This window comes from Canis lupus, chromosome X (genome assembly GCF_003254725.2).
Source record: "Canis lupus dingo isolate Sandy chromosome X, ASM325472v2, whole genome shotgun sequence".
NCBI lineage: Eukaryota > Metazoa > Chordata > Mammalia > Carnivora > Canidae > Canis > Canis lupus.
In genome coordinates this window covers 43,160,928-43,179,921 of record NC_064281.1, presented here as the reverse complement: position 1 = coordinate 43,179,921, position 18,994 = coordinate 43,160,928, and the positions used below count along the sequence as shown (strand labels likewise).

Here is an 18,994-nt window from a genome sequence, read left to right as displayed (position 1 = left end):
ATCAAGAGGACTCAGATAAACTTTGCTCATGAACTGACTTTATAATTGACACACAGAGGCTCTGTTAGTACTATCCTATTGTTTAGAGAATTGAACAGAGAGTGTAATAGATGTGTGTGTATTTGGAAGAAGAGAATGGAAGTAGCAAAGGATTGCTTAGATCATGGTCCCAAACTCAAATGCCTTCTGGAGTTAGACACCCCAATCTGAAGGGAGTGGCTGCTGCTCTGTTTCAGCAGATTGTTGCCATGTGAGAATATAGGTCCACACTATTACCATATTTTCTGTTTGTTTTTGTAAGAAACAGGAAACTTGAATTTTTCTATGAAATTGTCTGTTAGAGGCGGGGCAAGATGGTGGAAGGGTAGGATTCCCCAAGTCACCCGTCCCCACCAACTTACCTAGATAACTTTCAAATCATCCTGAAAACCTACGAATTCGGCCTGAGATTTCAAGAGAGAACACCTGGAATGCTATAGTGGGAAGAGTTCTATCAAGAGTTCTATCAAGGTAGGAAGATGGAAAAAAGATAAAGAAATAAAAAAGCATCCAAGGGGGAGGGGCACCCGTGAGGAGCCGGGCTAAGGTCACGCGGCGAGTGCCCCCAGGACAGGAGAGCTCAGGCCCAGAGAAGCAGGAGCTTTACCAACCTTCCAGGACGGTAAGGCAATCTCAGGGAGCTCGGGCAGGACCCCAGGAGGGGCAGGGATGCCCTCAGGCTCCCAGGGGCACTAACAAGAGGACCTGTACCCCGGGGCACAGTGCGCCACACTGTGGGCACTGGAAAGGGCTGGAGCCCGCACCTAGCAGGGCCCCGGGAGGAGCCCAAGAGTCTGCTGGGACAGCAGCTCTGCACGGAGGGGGCTGCGCGGCCAGGGAGCAGCTCACGGCTCTGGGCGGAGGGGCCTGCGCGATCTGGGAGCATCTCAGGTGTCGTCTCAGGCAGCAGCTCCGGGCGGAGGGGGGTGCCCGATTCCAGTGGCGCAGGCACAGCCCAGGATTTGGCGCTCCCCCCGGGACAGACGGAGGCCGGGAGGACACAGGGCAGCGAGGACGCTACTGCCACCAGGCGGCCCTGAGGTATACAGATAGGCGCACCCCACCCCGGAGCATCTAGGCCCTTGTGGACTGGGAGCTGTGGTAGTTACTGTGGGAGCTGACTCCAGGGCTGGAGAGCTGGCCGCGGCCACTGTTTTTGTTCCTCCTGCTGTCACCTTGTGCCTTGGACTGAGGAGGGGCCTCACAGGATAAACAGCTACCACTGAGCCGTGCACCTGGCAGGGGGCTGGGCAGCTCTCCCAGGTGCACACACCTGAGAATCCGCACAGCAGGCTCCTCCCCCAGAAGACCAGCTGGAAGGACAGCAAAAGAGCAAGTTCTTGACCAAGCAGCACTGGAAAGTTCCAGGGGAAGTCGAGGTATTTATAGTATATAGGATCAGAGGATACCCCCTTGTTTTTTGTTTTCTGTTTGTTCCCTACCTTTTATTTTCCTTTTTATTCTCTTTTTCTCCTTTTTCCAGCACAACTTGTTTTCAGCCACTCTGAGCTGAGCAAAATGACTAGAAGGAAAAACTCACCTCAAAAGAAAGAATCAGAAACAGTCCTGTCTCCCACAGAGTTACAAAATTTGGATAGCAATTCAATGTCAGAAAGCCAATTCAGAAGCACAATTATAAAGCTACTGGTGGCTCTAGAAAAAAGCATAAAGGATTCAAGAGACTTAATGACTGCAGAATTTAGATATAATCAGGCTGGAATTAAAAATCAATTAAATGAGATGCAATCCAAACTGGAGGTCCTAATGACAAGGGTTAATGAGGTAGAAGAACGAGTGAGTGACATAGAAGACAAGTTGGTGGCAAGGAAGGAAGCTGAGGAAAAAAGAGACAAACAAATAAAAGATCATGAGGATAGGTTAAGGGAAATAAATTACAGCCTCAGAAGGAAAAATCTGCGTTTAATTCGGGGTCCTGAGGGCACTGAAAGGGACAGAGGACCAGAAAGTGTATTTGAACAAAACATAGCTGAGAACAGGCCGATAACAGGGAGGAAATTGAAGCAGTCATCAAAAACCTCCCAAGACACAAAAGTCCAGGGCCAGATGGCATCCCAGGGGAATTCTATCAAACGTTTAAAGAAGAAACCATACCTATTCTACTAAAGCTGTTTGGAAAGATAGAAAAGATGGAGTACTTCCAAATTCGTTCTATGAGGCCAGCATCACCTTAATTCCAAAACCAGACAAAAACCCCACCAAAAAGGAGAATTATAGACCAATAACCCTGATGAACATGGATGCAAAAATTCTCAACAAGATACTAGCCAATAGGATCCAACAATACATTAAGAAGATTATCCACCATGACCAAGTGGGATTTTCCCCAGGATGCAAGGCTGGTTCAACACTCATAAAGCAATCAATGTGATTGATCATGGCAGCAAGAGAAAAAACAAGAATCATATGATCCTCTCAATAGATAAAAAGAAAGCATTTGACCAAGTACAGCATCCATTCCTGATCAAAACTCTTCAGAGTGTAGGCATAGAGGGAACATTCCTCAGCATCCTAAAAGCCATCTACGAAAAGCTCACAGCCAATATCATTCTCAATGGGGAAACACTGGGAGCCTTTACCCTAAGATCAGGACAAGACAGGGATGTCCACTCTCACCACTGCTATTCAACATAGTATTAGAAGTCCTAGCCTCAGAAATCAGGCAACAAAAAGAAATAAAAGGCATTCAGATTGGCAAAGAAGAAGTCAAACTCTCCCTCTCTGCAGATGACATGATACTGTACATAGAAAACCCAAAAGACTCCACCCCAAGATTGCTAGAACTCATACAGCAATTCGGCAGTGTGGCAGGATACAAAACCAATGCCCAGAAGTCAGTGGCAGTTCTATACACTAACAATGAGACTGAAGAAAGAAATTAAGGAGTCAATCCCATTTACAATTGCACCCAAAAGCATAAGATACCTAGGAATAAACCTCACCAAAGAGGTAAAGGATGTATACCCTAAAAACTACAGAACACTTCTGAAAGAAATTGAAGAAGACACAAAGAGATGGAAAAATATTCCATGCTCATGGATTGGAAGAATTAATATTGTGATAATGTCAATGCTACCCAGGGCAATTTACCCATTTAAGGCAATTCCTATCAAAATACCAAGGACTTTCTTCAGAGAGTTGGAACAAATCATCTTAAGACTTGTGTGGAATCAGAAAAGACCCCGAATAGCCAGGGGAATATTGAAACAGAAAACCATATCTGGGGGCATCACAATGCCAGATTTCAGGTTGTACTACAAAGCTGTGATCATCAAGACAGTGTGGTTCTGGGACAAAAACAGACACATAGATCAATGGAACAGAATAGAGAATCCAGAAGTGGACCCTCAACTTTATGGTCAACTAATATTCGACAAAGCAGGAAAGACTATCCACTGGAAAAAAAAGACAATCTTTTCAATAAATGGTGCTGAGAAAATTGGACAGCCATGTGCAGAAGAATGAAGCTAGACCATTCTCTGGCACCATACACAAAGATAAACTCAAAATGGATGAAAGATCTAAATGTGAGACAAGAGTCCATCAAAATCCTAGAGGAGAACACAGGCCACACCCTTTTTGTACTTGGCCACAGTAACTTCTTGCAAGATACATCTATGAAGGCAAGAGAAACAAAAGCAAAAATGAATTTTTGGGACTTAATCAAGGTAAGAAGCTTCTGCACAGCCAAAGAAACAGTCAACAAAACTAAAAGACAACCTACAGAATGGGAGAAGATATTTGCAAATGACCTATCAGATAAAGGACTATTATCCAAGATCTATAAAGAACTTATTCAACTCAACAGCAAAGAAACAAAGAATCCAATCATGAAATGGGCAAAAGACATGAACAGAAATCTCACAGAGGAAGACATAGACATGGCCCACAAGCACATAAGAAAATGCTCCGCATCACTTGCCATCAGGGAATTACAAATCAAAACCACAATGAGATACCACCTCACACCAGTGAGAATGGGGCAAATTAACAAGACAGGAAACAACAAATGTTGGAAACGATGTGGAGAAACGGGAACCCTCTTGCACTGTTGGTGGGAATATGAACTGGTACAGGCATGCTGGAAAACTATGTGGAGGTTCCTCAAAGAGTGAAAAATAGATCTTCCCTATGACCCAGCAATTGCACTGCTGGGGATTTACCCCAAAGATACACATGCAGTGAAACGCCGGGACACCTGCACCCCAATGGTTATAGCAGCAATGTCCACAATAGCCAAACTGTGGAAGGAGCCTCGGTGTCCATTGGTAGATGAATGGATAAAGAAGATGTGGTCTATGTATACAATGGAATATTACTCAGCCATTAGAAACGACAAATACTCACCATTTGCTTCGACGTGGATGGACCTGGAGGGTATTATGCTGAGTGAAATAAGTCAATCAGAATAGTATAAACATTATATGGTCTCATTCATTTGGGGAATATAAATAATAGTGAAAGGGAATAAAGGGAAGGAGAGAAAATGAGTGAAAATATCAGTGAGGGTGACAAAACATGAGAGACACCTAACTCTCGGAAATGAACTAGGGATAGTGGTAGGTGAGGTGGGCGGGAGGTTGCGGTGACTGGGTGATGGGCACTGAGGGGGGCACTTGGCAGGATGAGCACTGGGTGTTATGCTATATGTTGGCAAATTGAACTCCAATAAAAAATAAATAAAAACAAAACAAGAAAAAAACGAAATTGTCTGTTAAATATTATCAACGAATTAAAAACTGAAAGACACTACGTGAGCAAAAAAAAGAAGAAGAAGAAACGAAAACACTTCCACAACCACTCAGGGGTGAATTCTTATTTAGATCATGGATGGAATTCATGGTAGAGCTCTGTTGGTGACTTAAACTAAGTCTGGCTCTTTGTCCAGTTACCAGACTATGAGATACATAAAGAAAATAATTAGAAGGTCGTTCCTTTTTGGTACCTTTTTTTCTTTCTCTTCAGATCATGAATTTCTTGAGGGTCATGGTAAATACTTTGGATTTGGTTATTAAAATGTTAGGAAGCTATTGGAGTCTTGTGAGCAGAAATGGGATGTAATCCAACTTAATATTCTAAAAGGAACACTCTAAAACTATAGGAATGGTCTATAGCTACAACCTGGAGCCTTCCCGAAAATCTGCCATTGCTTAACATAGTCTTTTCCCCTATGAATTATTCTCTTCTAGGAATGTTATTCTTATATCTTTGTGTTCATGTCCCTCCTCCCCATTCCCTACCAGCAGTAGAGGTGTTTTCCATGATTCTTGGTCCTATATTATCTTGAATGTGTTTTCCAAGGGTAACCAATTTCTTTTCTGACTGAACTAACTTCCTTGTATTTTTGTCTGGCCCTCAGGCCATTTCTCAGGTATATGATAGAGATGAAGTCTTCCAGATATCTGATATTCTTAACTGAGAGAACAAGTGGTATGATCTGGCAAATTCATCTAATTACTCAACATTATGCTTCTATCTTTCAGAAAATACTGAAGGAAGGACCTCTACTGAAGAACTGTAATTCCTTCAAGAGATGGAAGCTTAGGTATTTTCTGGTTCGAGGACAAAGGCTCTGTTTTGCACACCATCCTGCGGTAAAAACATATATAGAATATATGGAATATTTATTCTATAGTATATCTATATAATCTTGTCATTTGGTTTAGTGGGTGGGAATGCCAGGAAATGTTTGTGTGAGGAAATAGGCCAATTAGGTAAAGAAATGTTAGCAAACATCAAGGTAGAAGTAGAGATCTTCTATTTTTCCTTTAAACTTGTCCTTTTGGGCCAAATGGGGGACATTTTTCTCTTCCTTCCCCTTCTTCTTTCTCCTCTCTTTTATAGATTCTTCAATTTGCTTCTATATCAGAATCAACTACACAATTTGTGATGCCCAGTACAAAATGAAAATGCAGGGCCCCTTATTTTAAAAGCAAGGGAAATATGTCATTAAAGATACTAAAATATAATACAATGATTTTGTCATGGCATCTTTTATTTGTTGTTTAATGTCATTCTAAGAAAAAATAAAATTTTAAATTATTAGCAGTTTTGCCATTCTTCTGTATATTGTACAATGCCAGTTTTTAAAAAGATTTTATTTATTTATTCATGAGAGACACAGAGAGAGACAGAGACATAGGCAGAGGGAGAAGCAGGCTCCCTGCAGGGAGCCTGATGTGGGACTTGATCCGAGAACCCAGGGATCATTACCTGAGCCAAAGGCAGATGCTCAACCACTGAGTCACCCAGGAACCCTACAATGCCAGTTTTAAAAGCAAATATGAAAGCATTTAACTCACATGAAAAACCACCAAATTATATAATTTGTATTTGGTATCTCATGCACACGCATATATTTTGTTTTCACCAGCATACCACCAACTCAACTGTTTTTATTTCACATCTTGATACTTACACATTCTATCAACACCCTGACTGAAAGGAAAAGGAACTATTGGCTGCCCTATCGTTCCCTTTCCTTCAATGTTATCATTTTCACCATAAATTATTGGTTAATATAGGGAAGTAACATAAGTAAGAAAGAAGACAATAGGGTACCTTGGTTGATCATGTTTCTTAGAACATTGCCTTTTTCTATATTTGAAGCAAGTTCTAGTTCCTATAGAAAGTGTGGCCTCTCAGGGCTATCAACTCCCTTACTTATTCAATCAGAGGTGTAACAATCTTATCTTGTACTTGCTTTGAGTCTCCTTAAACCCCCACATATCATGGGTCCACTGAAATTCTATGCTCATGGGCGTCATGAATACAAGTTCAGTGACAAAACATAAGGTGGACATGCAGTTTGTACATATCACCTCTGCTCATGTTCATGAACTATTATCCCACTAGACCACCTCAAAACATGTTCAAAGATAAAATTATTTAAAATGTCAAGATTGCAACTACAGAACATTAAACCAAGTACAGTGCTTTTCTGAACATGTTTTTCTTTTAATTTTCTAAAAATTTTTCTTACATATTTTTTTAATTGGAGTTCAATTTGCCAACATATAGCATAACACCCAGTGCTCATCCCATTAAGAGCCCCCCTCAGTACCTGTCACCCAGTCACCCGCACCCCCTGCCCACCTCCCTTTCCACCACCCTTGTTCATTTCCCAGAGTTACCAACCTCTCATGTTCTGTCCCCTTTCTGATATTTCCCACTCATTTTTTCTCCTTTCCCCTTTATTCCCTTTCACTATTTTTTATATTCCACAAATGAATGAGCCCATACAATGTTTGTCCTTCTCCGATTGACTTATTTCACTCAGCATAATACCCTCCAGTTCCATCCATGTCGAGGCAAATGGTGGGTATTTGTTGTTTCTAATGGCTGAGTAATATTGCATTGTATACATAGACCACATCTTCTTTATCCATTGATCTTTCGATGGACACCGAGGCTCCTTCCACAGTTTGGCTATTGTGGACATTGCTACTATAACCATTGGGGTGCAGGTGTCCCGGCGTTTCACTGCATGTGTATCTTTGGGGTAAATCCCCAGCAGTGCAATTGCTGGGTCATAGGGAAGATCTATTTTTAACTCTTTGAGGAACCTCCACACAGTTTTCCAGAGTGGCTGCACCAGTTCACATTCCCACCAACAGTGCAAGAGGGTTCCCGTTTCTCCACATCGACTCCAACATTTGTTGTTTCCTGTCTTGTTAATTTTCCCCATCCTGTCTTGTTAATTTTCCCCATTCTCACTGGTGTGAGGTGGTATCTCATTGTGGTTTTGATTTGTATTTCCATGATGGAAAGGGATGCGGAGCATTTTCTTATGTGCTTGCTGGCCATGTCCATGTCATCCACTGTGAGATTTCTGTTCATGTCTTTTGCCCATTTCATAATTGGATTGTTCGTTTCTTTGCTGTTAAGTTTAATAAGTTCTTTATAGATCTGGGATACTAGTCCTTTATCTGATACATTATTTGCAAATATTTTCTCCCATTCTGTAGGTTGTCTTTTAGTTTTGTTGACTGTTTCTTTTGATGTGCAAAAGCTTCTTATCTTGATGAAGTCTCAATAGTTCATTTTTCCTTTTGTTTTCCTTTCATTCATACATGTATGTTACAAGAAGTTACTGTGGCCAAGTTCAAAAAGGGTGTTGCTTCTGTTCTTCTCTAGGATTTTTTTAAATAATAAATTTATTTTTTATTGGTGTTCAATTTGCCAACATGCAGAATAACACCCAGTGCTCATCCCATCACGTGCCCCCTTCAGTGCCCACCACCCAGTCACCCCCACCTCCCGCCCTCCTCCCCTTCCACCACCCCTAGTTCGTTTCCCAGAGTTAGGAGTCTTCCATGTTCTGTCTCCCTTTCTGATATTTCCTACCCATTTCTTCTCCCTCCCCTCTATTCCCTTTCACTATTATTTATATTCCCCAAATGAATGAGCCCATATAATGTTTGTCCTTCTCCGATTGACTTATTTCACTCAGCAAAATACCCTCCAGTTCCATCCACGTCAAAGCAAATGGTGGGGATTTGTCATTCCTAATGTCTGAGTAATATTCCATTGTATAATACATAAACACATCTTCTTTATCCATTCATCTTTCGATGGACACCGAGGCTCCTTCCACAGTTTGGCTATTGTGGACATTGCTGCTATAAACATCGGGGTGCAGGTGTCCCGGCATTTCATTGCATCTGTATCTTTGGGGTAATTCCCCAGCAGTGCAATTGCTGGGTCGTAGGGCAGATCTATTTTTAACTCTTTGAGGAACCTCCACACAGTTTTCCAGAGTGGCTGTACCAGTTCACATTCCCACCAACAGTGCAAGAGGGTTTCCTTTTCTCCGCATCCTCTCCAACATTTGTGGTGTCCTGCCTTGTTAATTTTCCCCATTCTCACTGGTGTGAGGTGGTATCTCATTGTGGTTTTGATTTGTATTTCCCTGATGGCCAGTGATGCAGAGCATTTTCTCATGTGCTTGTTGGCCATGTCTATGTCTTCCTCTGTGAGATTTCTGTTCATGTCTTTTGCTCATTTCATGATTGGATTGTTTGTTTCTTTGCTGTTGAGTTGAATAAGTTCTTTATAGATCTTGGATAATAGTCCTTTATCTGATAGGTCATTTGCAAATATCTTCTCCCATTCTGCAGGTTGTCTTTTAGTTTTGTTGACTGTATCCTTTGCTGTACAAAAGCTTCTTATCTTGATGAAGTCCCAATAGTTCAGTTTTGCTTTTGTTTCTTTTGCCTTCGTGGATGTATCTTGCAAGAAGTTACTGTGGCTGAGTTCAAAAAGGGTGTTGCCTGTGTTCTCCTCTAGGATTTTGATGGACTCTTGTCTCACATTTAGATCTTTCATCCATTTTGAGTTTATCTTTGTGTATGGTGAAAGAGAGTGGTCTAGCTTCATTCTTCTGCACATGGCTGTCCAATTTTCCCAGCACCATTTATTGAAGAGACTGTCTTATTTCCAGTGGATAGTCTTTCCTGCTTTGTCGAATATTAGTTGACCATAAAGTTGAGGGTCCACTTCTGGATTCTGTTCCATTGATCTATGTGTCTGTTTTTGTCCCAGAACCACACTGTCTTGATGATCACAGCTTTGTAGTACAACCTGAAATCTGGCATTGTGATGCCCCCAGATATGGTTTTCTGTTTCAATATTCCCCTGGCTATTCGGGGTCTTTTCTGATTCCACACAAGTCTTAAGATGATTTGTTCCAACTCTCTGAAGAAAGTCCTTGGTATTTTGATAGGAATTGCCTTAAATGGGTAAATTGCCCTGGGTAGCATTGACATTATCACAATATTAATTCTTCCAATCCATGAGCATGGAATATTTTTCCATCTCTTTGTGTCTTCTTCAATTTCTTTCAGAAGTGTTCTGTAGTTTTTAGGGTATACATCCTTTACCTCTTTGGTGAGGTTTATTCCTAGGTATCTTATGCTTTTGGGTGCAATTGTAAATGGGATTGACTCCTTAATTTCTTTCTTCAGTCTCATTGTTAGTGTATAGAACTGCCACTGACTTCTGGGCATTGGTTTTGTATCCTGCCACACTGCCGAATTGCTGTATGAGTTCTAGCAATCTTGGGGTGGAGTCTTTTGGGTTTTCTATGTACAGTATCATGTCATCTGCAGAGAGGGAGAGTTTGACTTCTTCTTTGCCAATCTGAATGCCTTTTATTTCTTTTTGTTGCCTGATTTCTGAGGCTAGGACTTCTAATACTATGTTGAATAGCAGTTGTGAGAGTGGACATCCCTGTCTTGTCCTGATCTTAGGGGAAAGGCTCCCAGTGTTTCCCCATTGAGAATGATATTGGCTGTGAGCTTTTCGTAGATGGCTTTTAGGATGCTGAGGAATGTTCCCTCTATGCCTACACTCTGAAGAGTTTTGATCAGGAATGGATGCTGTACTTGGTCAAATGCTTTCTCTTTATCGATTGAGAGGATCATATGATTCTTGGTTTTTCTCTTGCTGACATGATCAATCACATTGATTACTTTACGAGTGTTGAACCAGCCTTTCATCCAGGGGAAAATCCCACTTGGTCATGGTGGACAATCTTCTTAATGTATTGTTGGATCCTATTGGCTAGTATCTTGTTGAGAATTTTTGCATCCACGTTCATCAGGGTTATTGGTCTATAATTCTTCTTTTTGGTGGGGTCTTTGGATTTGGAATTAAGGTGATGCTGGCCTCATAGAACGAGTTTGGAAGTATTCCATCTCTTTCTATCTTTCCAAACAGCTTTAGTAGAATAGGTATGGTTTCTTCTTTAAACGTTTGATAAATAAATAAATAAATAAATAAATAAATAAATAAATAAACGTTTGATAGAATTCCCCTGGGACGCCATCTGGCCCTGGACTTTTGTGTCTTGGGAGGCTTTTGCTGACTGCTTCAAATTCTTCCTTCGTTATCGGCCTGTTCAGGTTTTCTATTTCTTCCTGTTCCAATTTTGGTAGTTTGTGGTTTTACAGAAATGCGTCCATTTCTCTAGGTTGCCTAATTTATTGGCGTATAGCTGCGCATAGTATGTTTTTAAAATCATTTGAATTACTTGGTGTTGGTGGTTCTCTCTCCTTTCTCATTCATGATTTTATTAATTTGAGTCTTTTCTCTCTTCTTTTTTGTGTGGCTGGCTAATGGTTTATCTATCTTATTATTCTTTCAAAGAACGAACTCTTGGTTTTGTTGATCTGTTCCACAGTTCTTCTGGTCTCTGTTTCATTGAGTTCTGTTCGAATATTTATTAACTCTCTTCTTGTGCTGGGCGTAGGATCTACTTGCTGTTTTTTCCACAGCTCCTTTAGGTGCAAGGTTAGCTTTTGTATTTGAGCTCTTTCCAGTTTTTGGATGGATGCTTGTACTGGGATGTATTTCCCCCTCAGGACTGCTTTTGCTGTGTCTCAAAGATTTTGAATAGTTGTATCTTCATTCTCATTAGTTTCCATGAATCTTTTAAATTCTTCTCTAATTTCCTGGTTGACCCTTTCATCTCCTCGCAGGATGGTCCTTAACCTCCATGTGTTTGAAATCCTTCCAAACGTCTTCTTGTGATTTAGTTCTAGTTTCAAAACATTATGGTCTGAAAATATGCAGGGGACGATCCTAATCTTTTGATATCGGTTAAGACCTGATTTGCGACCCAGTATGTGGTCTATTCTGGAGAAATGTTCCATGTGCACTTGAGAAGAATGTGTATTCCGTTGCATTTGGATGTGAAGTTCGGTAAATATCTGTGAAATCCATCGGGTCCAGTGTATCATTTAAAGCTCTTGTTTCTTTGGAGATGTTGTGCTTATAAAACTTGTCGATTGTAGAAAGTGCTACATTCAAGTCACCAAGTATGAGTATATTATTATCTAATTATGTCTTTACTTTGGTTATTTTTTTTTTACTTTGGTTATTAATTGATTGATATACTTGGCAGCTCCCACATTCGGGGCATAAATATTCATGATTGTTAGTTCCTCTTGTTGGATAGATGCTTTAAGTATGATATAGTGTCCCTCTTCATCTTTAGTTACTAGAGTCTTTGGGATAAACTTTAATTTATCTGATATAAGGATGGCTACCCCTGCTTTCTTTTTGGACCATTTGAATGGTACATGGTTCTCCAACCTTTTATTTTCAGGCTGTAGGTGTCCTTATGTCTAAAATGAGTCTCTTGTAGAGTGCAAGTAGATGTGTCTTGCTTTTTATCCAGTCTGAAACCTTGCACCTTTTGATGGGATCATTAAGCCCATTCACGTTCAGAGTTACTATTGAAAGATATGAATTTAGTGTCATCATGATACCTATTCAGTCCCTGTTTTTGTGGGTTGTTTCCTTGGACTTCCTCTTTCTTTTACAGAGTCCCCCTTAATATTTCTTGCAGAGCTGGTTTGGTGGTCACATATTATTTCAGTTGCTGCCTGTCTTGGAAGCTCTTTATCTCTCCTTCCATTTTGAATGAGAGCCTTGCTGGATAAAGTATTCTTGGTTGCATGTTCTTCTCATTTAGGACCCTGAATATATCCTGCTTGCCCTTTCTGGCCTGCCAGGTCTTTGTGGAGAGGTCTGCTGTTATTCTAATATTTCTCTCCATAAACGTTAGGGATTTCTTGTCTCTTGCTGCTTTAAGGATCTTCTCTTTATCTTTGGAATTTGCAAGCTTCACTATTAAACGTCGAGGTGTTGAGCGGTTTTTATTGATTTTAGGGGTGTATCTCTCTATTTCCTGGATCTGAATGCCTGTTTCCCTTCCCAGATTAGGAACGTTTTCAGCTATGATTTGTTCAAATACATATTCTGGATCTCTGTCCCTTTTGGCGCCCTCAGGAGCCCCAATTAAAGGTAGATTTTTCTTCCTCAGGCTGTAATTTATTTCCCTTAACCTATCCTCATGATCTTTTAATTGTTTTTCTCATTTTTCCTCAGTTTCCCTCTTTGTCATCAACTTGTCTTCTATGTCTCTCACTCATTCTTCTACCTCATTAACCCTCGTCGTTAGGACCTTTAGTTTGGATTGCATCTCAATAAATTGATTTTTAGCTTCTGCCTGATTAGATCTCATTTCTGCAGTCATGAAGTCTCTTGCGTCCTTTATGCTTTTTTCTAGAGCCACCAGTAGCTTTATAATTGTGCTTCTGAATTGGCATTCTGACATTGAATTATAATTCAAATTTTGTAACTCAGTGAGAGAGAGGCCTGTTTCTGATTCTTTCTTTTGAGGTGAGTTTTTCCTTCTAGTCATTTTGCTCAGTGCAGAGTGGCCAAAAACAAGTTGTACTTGATAGAAGCGCGAACTCTTCTCACTGTAGCATTCTAGCTGTTCTCTCTTTAAATCTCAGGCTGAATTCATAGGTTTTCACCATGATTTGAAAGTTATCTAGGTAATTTGGTGGGGACAGTGGACTTGGGTACCCTACTTTTCCGCCATCTTGCCCCTCCCCTGAACATGGTGTTTTGTATGAATGCTTTTCTTATTGCTGGCTGGATATTCCTTATTATAGGCAACATATAAAGAGATACAGGCCTCAAACTGGACAGTACTGGCAACAAAGTTAAAGGCTGCCAGCTGATAAAAAGAGAAGCTAATAACTCTTATCTTTTCAAGTAGGTCCTTAGCTAGACCATATTCCATTATCTTCTCCAGATAAATCCTTAGGTTTGAATATTTCTGAACCACCTAAGACTTCCTGTCAATTCACGTAAGAGTTTTAAGAAGAGTTGTGTTTTGCTTTAGTTTGATTTGGTTTTTGTTTGTCACATAATGTATCAACATAAATGATGAGGCTAAATAAATTCTAGCACTCAAGTCAAACAAATGATTGGCTCATGACTGCCAAAAATGCCTGTGTGTGTGTGTGTGTGTGTGTGTGTTTAACCTTTTAGTGGCTCTTGACATTATTAATCAGATGGTTCTCATCCTTCTCCGTCTTATCTTTTTCCAGTTTGCACGCTTTGAAACAATTGATCTGTGTCAAGTCGCCTTGGCAGAAAGCAGCTGTAGAAATCTTCGCCATAGTTTTTGTGTAAGTAATATTGGAAATGACTGAATGGGTTAAGGGTGTGAGCTAGCTGGGTAGAGGGATTGCCATACCCATGTGTTGCCTCTTTGGAGGTCAGGTTTCCCATTTCTCCTTTGATCCCAAAATGTATGGAAATCCATTTAAAGTAGCGTTGCAAATGAGTGCTGAAGATTGTTCACGTAAACATTTTCCACCAGCCCATTGATAGAGGGAAGAAAGTGATGTTCCCTATTCTCTATTATGACCCTGATATAAAGCTGAGGTGATTTTGGGGTGGCGGGGAGAGTGAGCATTACAAAAAAATCAGTCTTCCTGGTGAAGGTGATTTAGAAGAGTATCACTAGAAGGTTTTCAAGAGACTGCTAATATATTGTAGAACATATCAGGATAATCAAAGCTACATGATACTCTCTCCTTTGAGGAGGTATATAAGAGCCTATATCCAAAGTGAAAGGTACCTTATGCTGAGATTACTGATGAAAGCACCTCAAAGAAAGCAGAGTATTTTCTAGTGATGCATTCAAGGGCTTGGCATTGCTGAAATATCATAAGTATTTTCTTATTCAAGTGAATCCAGACCAGAAAGTTCACAAAAAATAGCAAGTCCATTGGCTCAGGAATTGTCCTACCTACCTCCTCCTAGAACTATCTTCTCCCAGCTTCAATGGTGGGTTATTGAGACTGGTGTTCCTCTTCAGGAGGGTAATACCTAGCAGACTAAAGGGCTAGCTAGCCCAACACCCTGCTTCTGTGACTGGTCCATATTCCATTCTCTTTTGAAAGGAAATAAGTAGGATATTAGAGGGAGACCCTACTATAATTTCTCTCTCATTACATCGCACTGACCTAGGGTAAAGTTGAGAGTTCTGTTGATCCATTCCCACAAATCTCAACCTTTGGGTGATGAGCATATAGACTAATTTTTTTGTCTTTATTCTACAAAGAAATCTCAAATACTAGGATGCTTCTTAGCCTAATTAAAACACAGCTCCACAACGAATGGGTTTGGACCAAAGGAATGGTTCTTATCATAATTCCTACTAGATTCTATTCCCATCTATCTCAGAATCTACTATGCTACATGCAAATGGAGAAATTGCTTGTTGGTGTAGTGATCTCTAGTTCCAAGATTTAGGGGGCTGGTAGTAAAGGCAAATAGGGCCACTGAAGCAATCACTGATGCTATAGTCATCTGTGTCCCTCCTGCCTTCTGGGAAAAGACCAAGTTCTGACCATGGTCTGCCTCTGCTAGACCCTCATCATGGCTTTCTCATTATTCCTGTCAGGGTTCATACACCAACCAGGATTAAGAGACACAATGGTAAAATTCTCTTCAGGTTGTCCTTGACCATAAGCAAGAAAGAAACTGGTTTAGATTCTTCACTATTTTCACTCTACCCTCAAACAGAAAGAGGCAGACCCTGTTGAAGCATAAACCCTTTTACAATTTTTAAGTAGACAAAGCAGCAGTAAGTGAGTAGGATTTTCAGGCAACCTCACTAAAGTGATAGATGGTGCATGGCTTAGTGCTTATGAACATGTATTCTGGAGCCAAAGAATCTAGATTTTAATTCTGGCCCAGCTTTCTGCCTGCTAGGTGGCCCTGGGTCATTAAACCCCCTTTGCCTTGGGTTTCCTGACTGTGAAATGAGAAAAACAATAATACCCATCTTATGGGTTTGTAATGAAGATTGAAATAAATAATATACATGAAGTGTAATAGAGTAGTGCCTGGCACATAGTAAGTCCCATCAAAGTGTTATTTATTACTATTATCATTATTATTATTTTGGGTAGGTATCTGAGAATTTCTGTCTTAGATTTAAGAAGTGGCTTTGCAGACCTGTCTAGTCCTTGGAGAGGCTCTCTTTGGGGACAAAGTTGTGGAATGTGAACCAGCTAATAATGTGACTTTTTGTTCAGGTGATCACACCACAACGCAAAGTTACCCTGGCTGCACCGAACCGGAAAGATATGGAAGAATGGATTAATGTCATAAAGACTGTCCAACAGGGAGAAATTCGTAAGGTAAATAGTAGAGAATTCACACAACTCCTAGAAGTAAACAATTGATTGCATTAGTTAAGCCACCTTTCAAACAAGGAAATAATAAGATGGAAGTAGAGACCATCTGGTCAGGAATTATAGATGGCTATCATTAGAAAACTTGTTTAGAACTATTTATAAATAGGGGTAATTCACTTAGACTTGACATTGGTAAGTATGTGGCTTAGATACATTTGTACACATCCAGTTGATATGTAGATGTCACTGCATGCCCAGTGGATAAGGCACTCAAAATGTATGTGATTGGCTAACTTAGATGTTCTTGTGTTAGCAAAGCTGCAATCAGCAGTTTTGCCCTGGGTCTGCTGAGTGACTATAGTAACAGCTAATGAAACTGAGGCTCACAAAGGAGAAAGAAACAGCAAAAGATGTAATAACTACTCAGTGGCAAAGGCAGGATTTGGACTCAGAGTTATAAGACAGTGCATAATTGATTGCCACATGAATGAAACAGACAGCAAAGTGGTATAAGAGTTCAGGAGAGAAAAGTATGGGCTGGAGTTCTCTGGGAAGAGTTAATAGAGGATAGATTTGAGATTTACCTTGAAAGATGAATAGGATTTTACTAGCAACAAGGGATTAGGGGAAGGGAGAAGTCCTAAACAGGGGAATTGGTATACGCAAAAGCTGAGTAATTGAAAAACAAACTTTTTGTAATAGAGTAAAAAGGAAACTCCATTTGACCAGAAGAGTTTGGGAAAGTTAGTTTAAGAAGTATTTGGAGAGGTTGCCTGAGCCTGATTGTGGAGAATTATCAATGCTAGGATAAAAAGTGGTGAAGAACTACAACATATCAAAGTTCAGTTTAAAGATAGATTGGAAAAGAATGAGAGTTTATCAAAGGGATACTTTTTAAAGTCATGTAGCTTCTATTTGAATGTTTCCTAAGATGGGGAACTAAACTTCTTACAAAAGAGTCCATTCAGAGGCACCTTGGTGCCAGGATGTATACATGGTTATAGGACTGGAGGTCATGATTCTTGTTGGGGGGAGTGGGAGGCAGTGATGACAGCTTTGGTGGGGTGCATGCAGTGGCACTTTCCCACTGGGGCACAGTGGTAGCAGCTTTTCCAGGGAGGTTGCTACAGTAGCTCTTTGTGGGGGTAAGGTCCACAGCAGCATGGGCTCCAGGCAGCTGTGGTTGATTTGATTTAGCATCACTGAAGTCTATAGAGCATCTGCATGTGTTCAGAGAACTGATGAGAACTGTTGGAATCTTCCTTCTCTTTTCCCTTATGGAGGGAGGTCAGGCTGAGGGGATTCTTTCTGGCCCCAAACTCTGCCAGACTGGAGGATGGGGCAGTGCAAGTAATCTGCTTACTATGCTTTTCTATACGGCCATTCTGTTTCTGTGCTTCATAGAGTTTCTGCAGCTTCTTTATTATATTCTGGAGCTCTCTCATAGCTATTCTAGTTGGCATGTAGCTGTCTATTTGTTGTTTTGGATGTTTTTGTGGAAAGGGGATGAGCATTGGGACCTCCTAGTCTATCATCTTGCTGATGTTAGTATGAAAAATTAATTCTCTGTGTAACATTCTCAGAAGCAGTTGCTTAAATAGTTTGCTTTAAATGCTTCCAATAATCCAACTAGAATTATGACCTCCATTCCTATAACCATGTACACACCCTGGACCCCAGCTCCATGGCTCCTTAGCACACACTCATGCCTCACACACTAGGGCACTGTGATAAATGTACCTGTGCTCCAGTCCCAGATACAAAATTTTTCTGGATGACCCTGAATTCTAACCCCAGTGCCATGGCCACTCTACAGATGCTCACACCCAAGACATCAACACCATTGCCTCTGTGAATGTGTTTGTGCTCCTGATTCTGGTACTACTACAACCACATTTGTGCCCACACACTGGACCTAGCAATAAGAGGAATCCTCCTGGCAATGACTTCCCTTGTGGAGGAAAAGGAAAACAGGAGGACCAAGCAGCCCTCACCACCAAGGATCCCAATAGTTCTTACCACCAGTATGGAAGCCCACAGCTTTCGCCCATGAGGTCCCCTGCAGTCTTTGCCAACATTGGCCTCAGCTGATGGAGCTCCACAAAGACTTTGCTGCTCTGCCCTCCCTGAAGCAGGAACTACTGCTCCACACCTTAGAGTCAGAACTGCCATGTCCAACCCAAATTGGCACCCTCAGACCCAACTGTAAGTAAATGTCTTTATCCCCAAAAATGAGTCTGTGACTGCTCCATCAAATGTGCAGACATCAACATAAGGGTACCAAAAACATGAAATATCAAGAAAAAAAGAACACCATCAAAGAATTAACAATAGTTTTCCAGTAATTGGCATCAAAGAAATATATATCTATGAATTTCCTGAAAGATAATTCAAAATAATTGTTTAAAGGAAGTTAAGTGAGCTACAAAAGAGGATAGATGGACCATTCAATAAAACAAGGAAAACAACACAGGAACAAAATTAGAAGCTCAACAAAAAGAAATCATTAAAAAAGAGCCAAACAAATTCTGGTGCTGAAGAATAGTATAAATGAAATGAAAAATGCAGCAGGGAGCTTTAACAGTGAACTTGATCAAGCAGAAGAAAAAAAATCCATAAATAGGTCATTTGAAATCAACCAGAGAAGAAAAAAGAATGGAAAAGCATAGATAAAAGCAAACATATGCATTATGGGAGTTCAAGGAGAGAGAGGGGCAGAATTGTCCTTTAAAATGAAAGAGGGGTGCCTGAGTGGCGCAGTCAGTTAAGCATCCAACTCTTGGTTTCAGCTCAGGTTGTGATCTTGGGGTCCTGGGACTGAACCCCATTCCAGGCTCTGTGCTCTGCATGGAGTCTGCTTGGGATTCTGTCTCTCCCTCCTTCTGGCTCTCCCCCATGCTCTCTCTCTCTTTTTCTCTCTCTCA

General features: G+C 40.7%; 1 protein-coding gene across 1 annotated transcript in view; it reads left to right on the top strand.

Annotated features, from left to right (window-relative positions):
* The window catches only part of DGKK (diacylglycerol kinase kappa), a 188,082-nt gene that overhangs the window by 58,711 nt on the left and 110,377 nt on the right, over positions 1-18,994 (top strand). Inside the window, exons 2-4 of the mRNA XM_049107057.1 lie at positions 5,541-5,651; positions 13,968-14,048; positions 15,969-16,073. Coding sequence (XP_048963014.1) covers positions 5,541-5,651; positions 13,968-14,048; positions 15,969-16,073 — 297 coding nt within the window. The remainder of the gene's footprint in view (positions 1-5,540; positions 5,652-13,967; positions 14,049-15,968; positions 16,074-18,994) is intronic.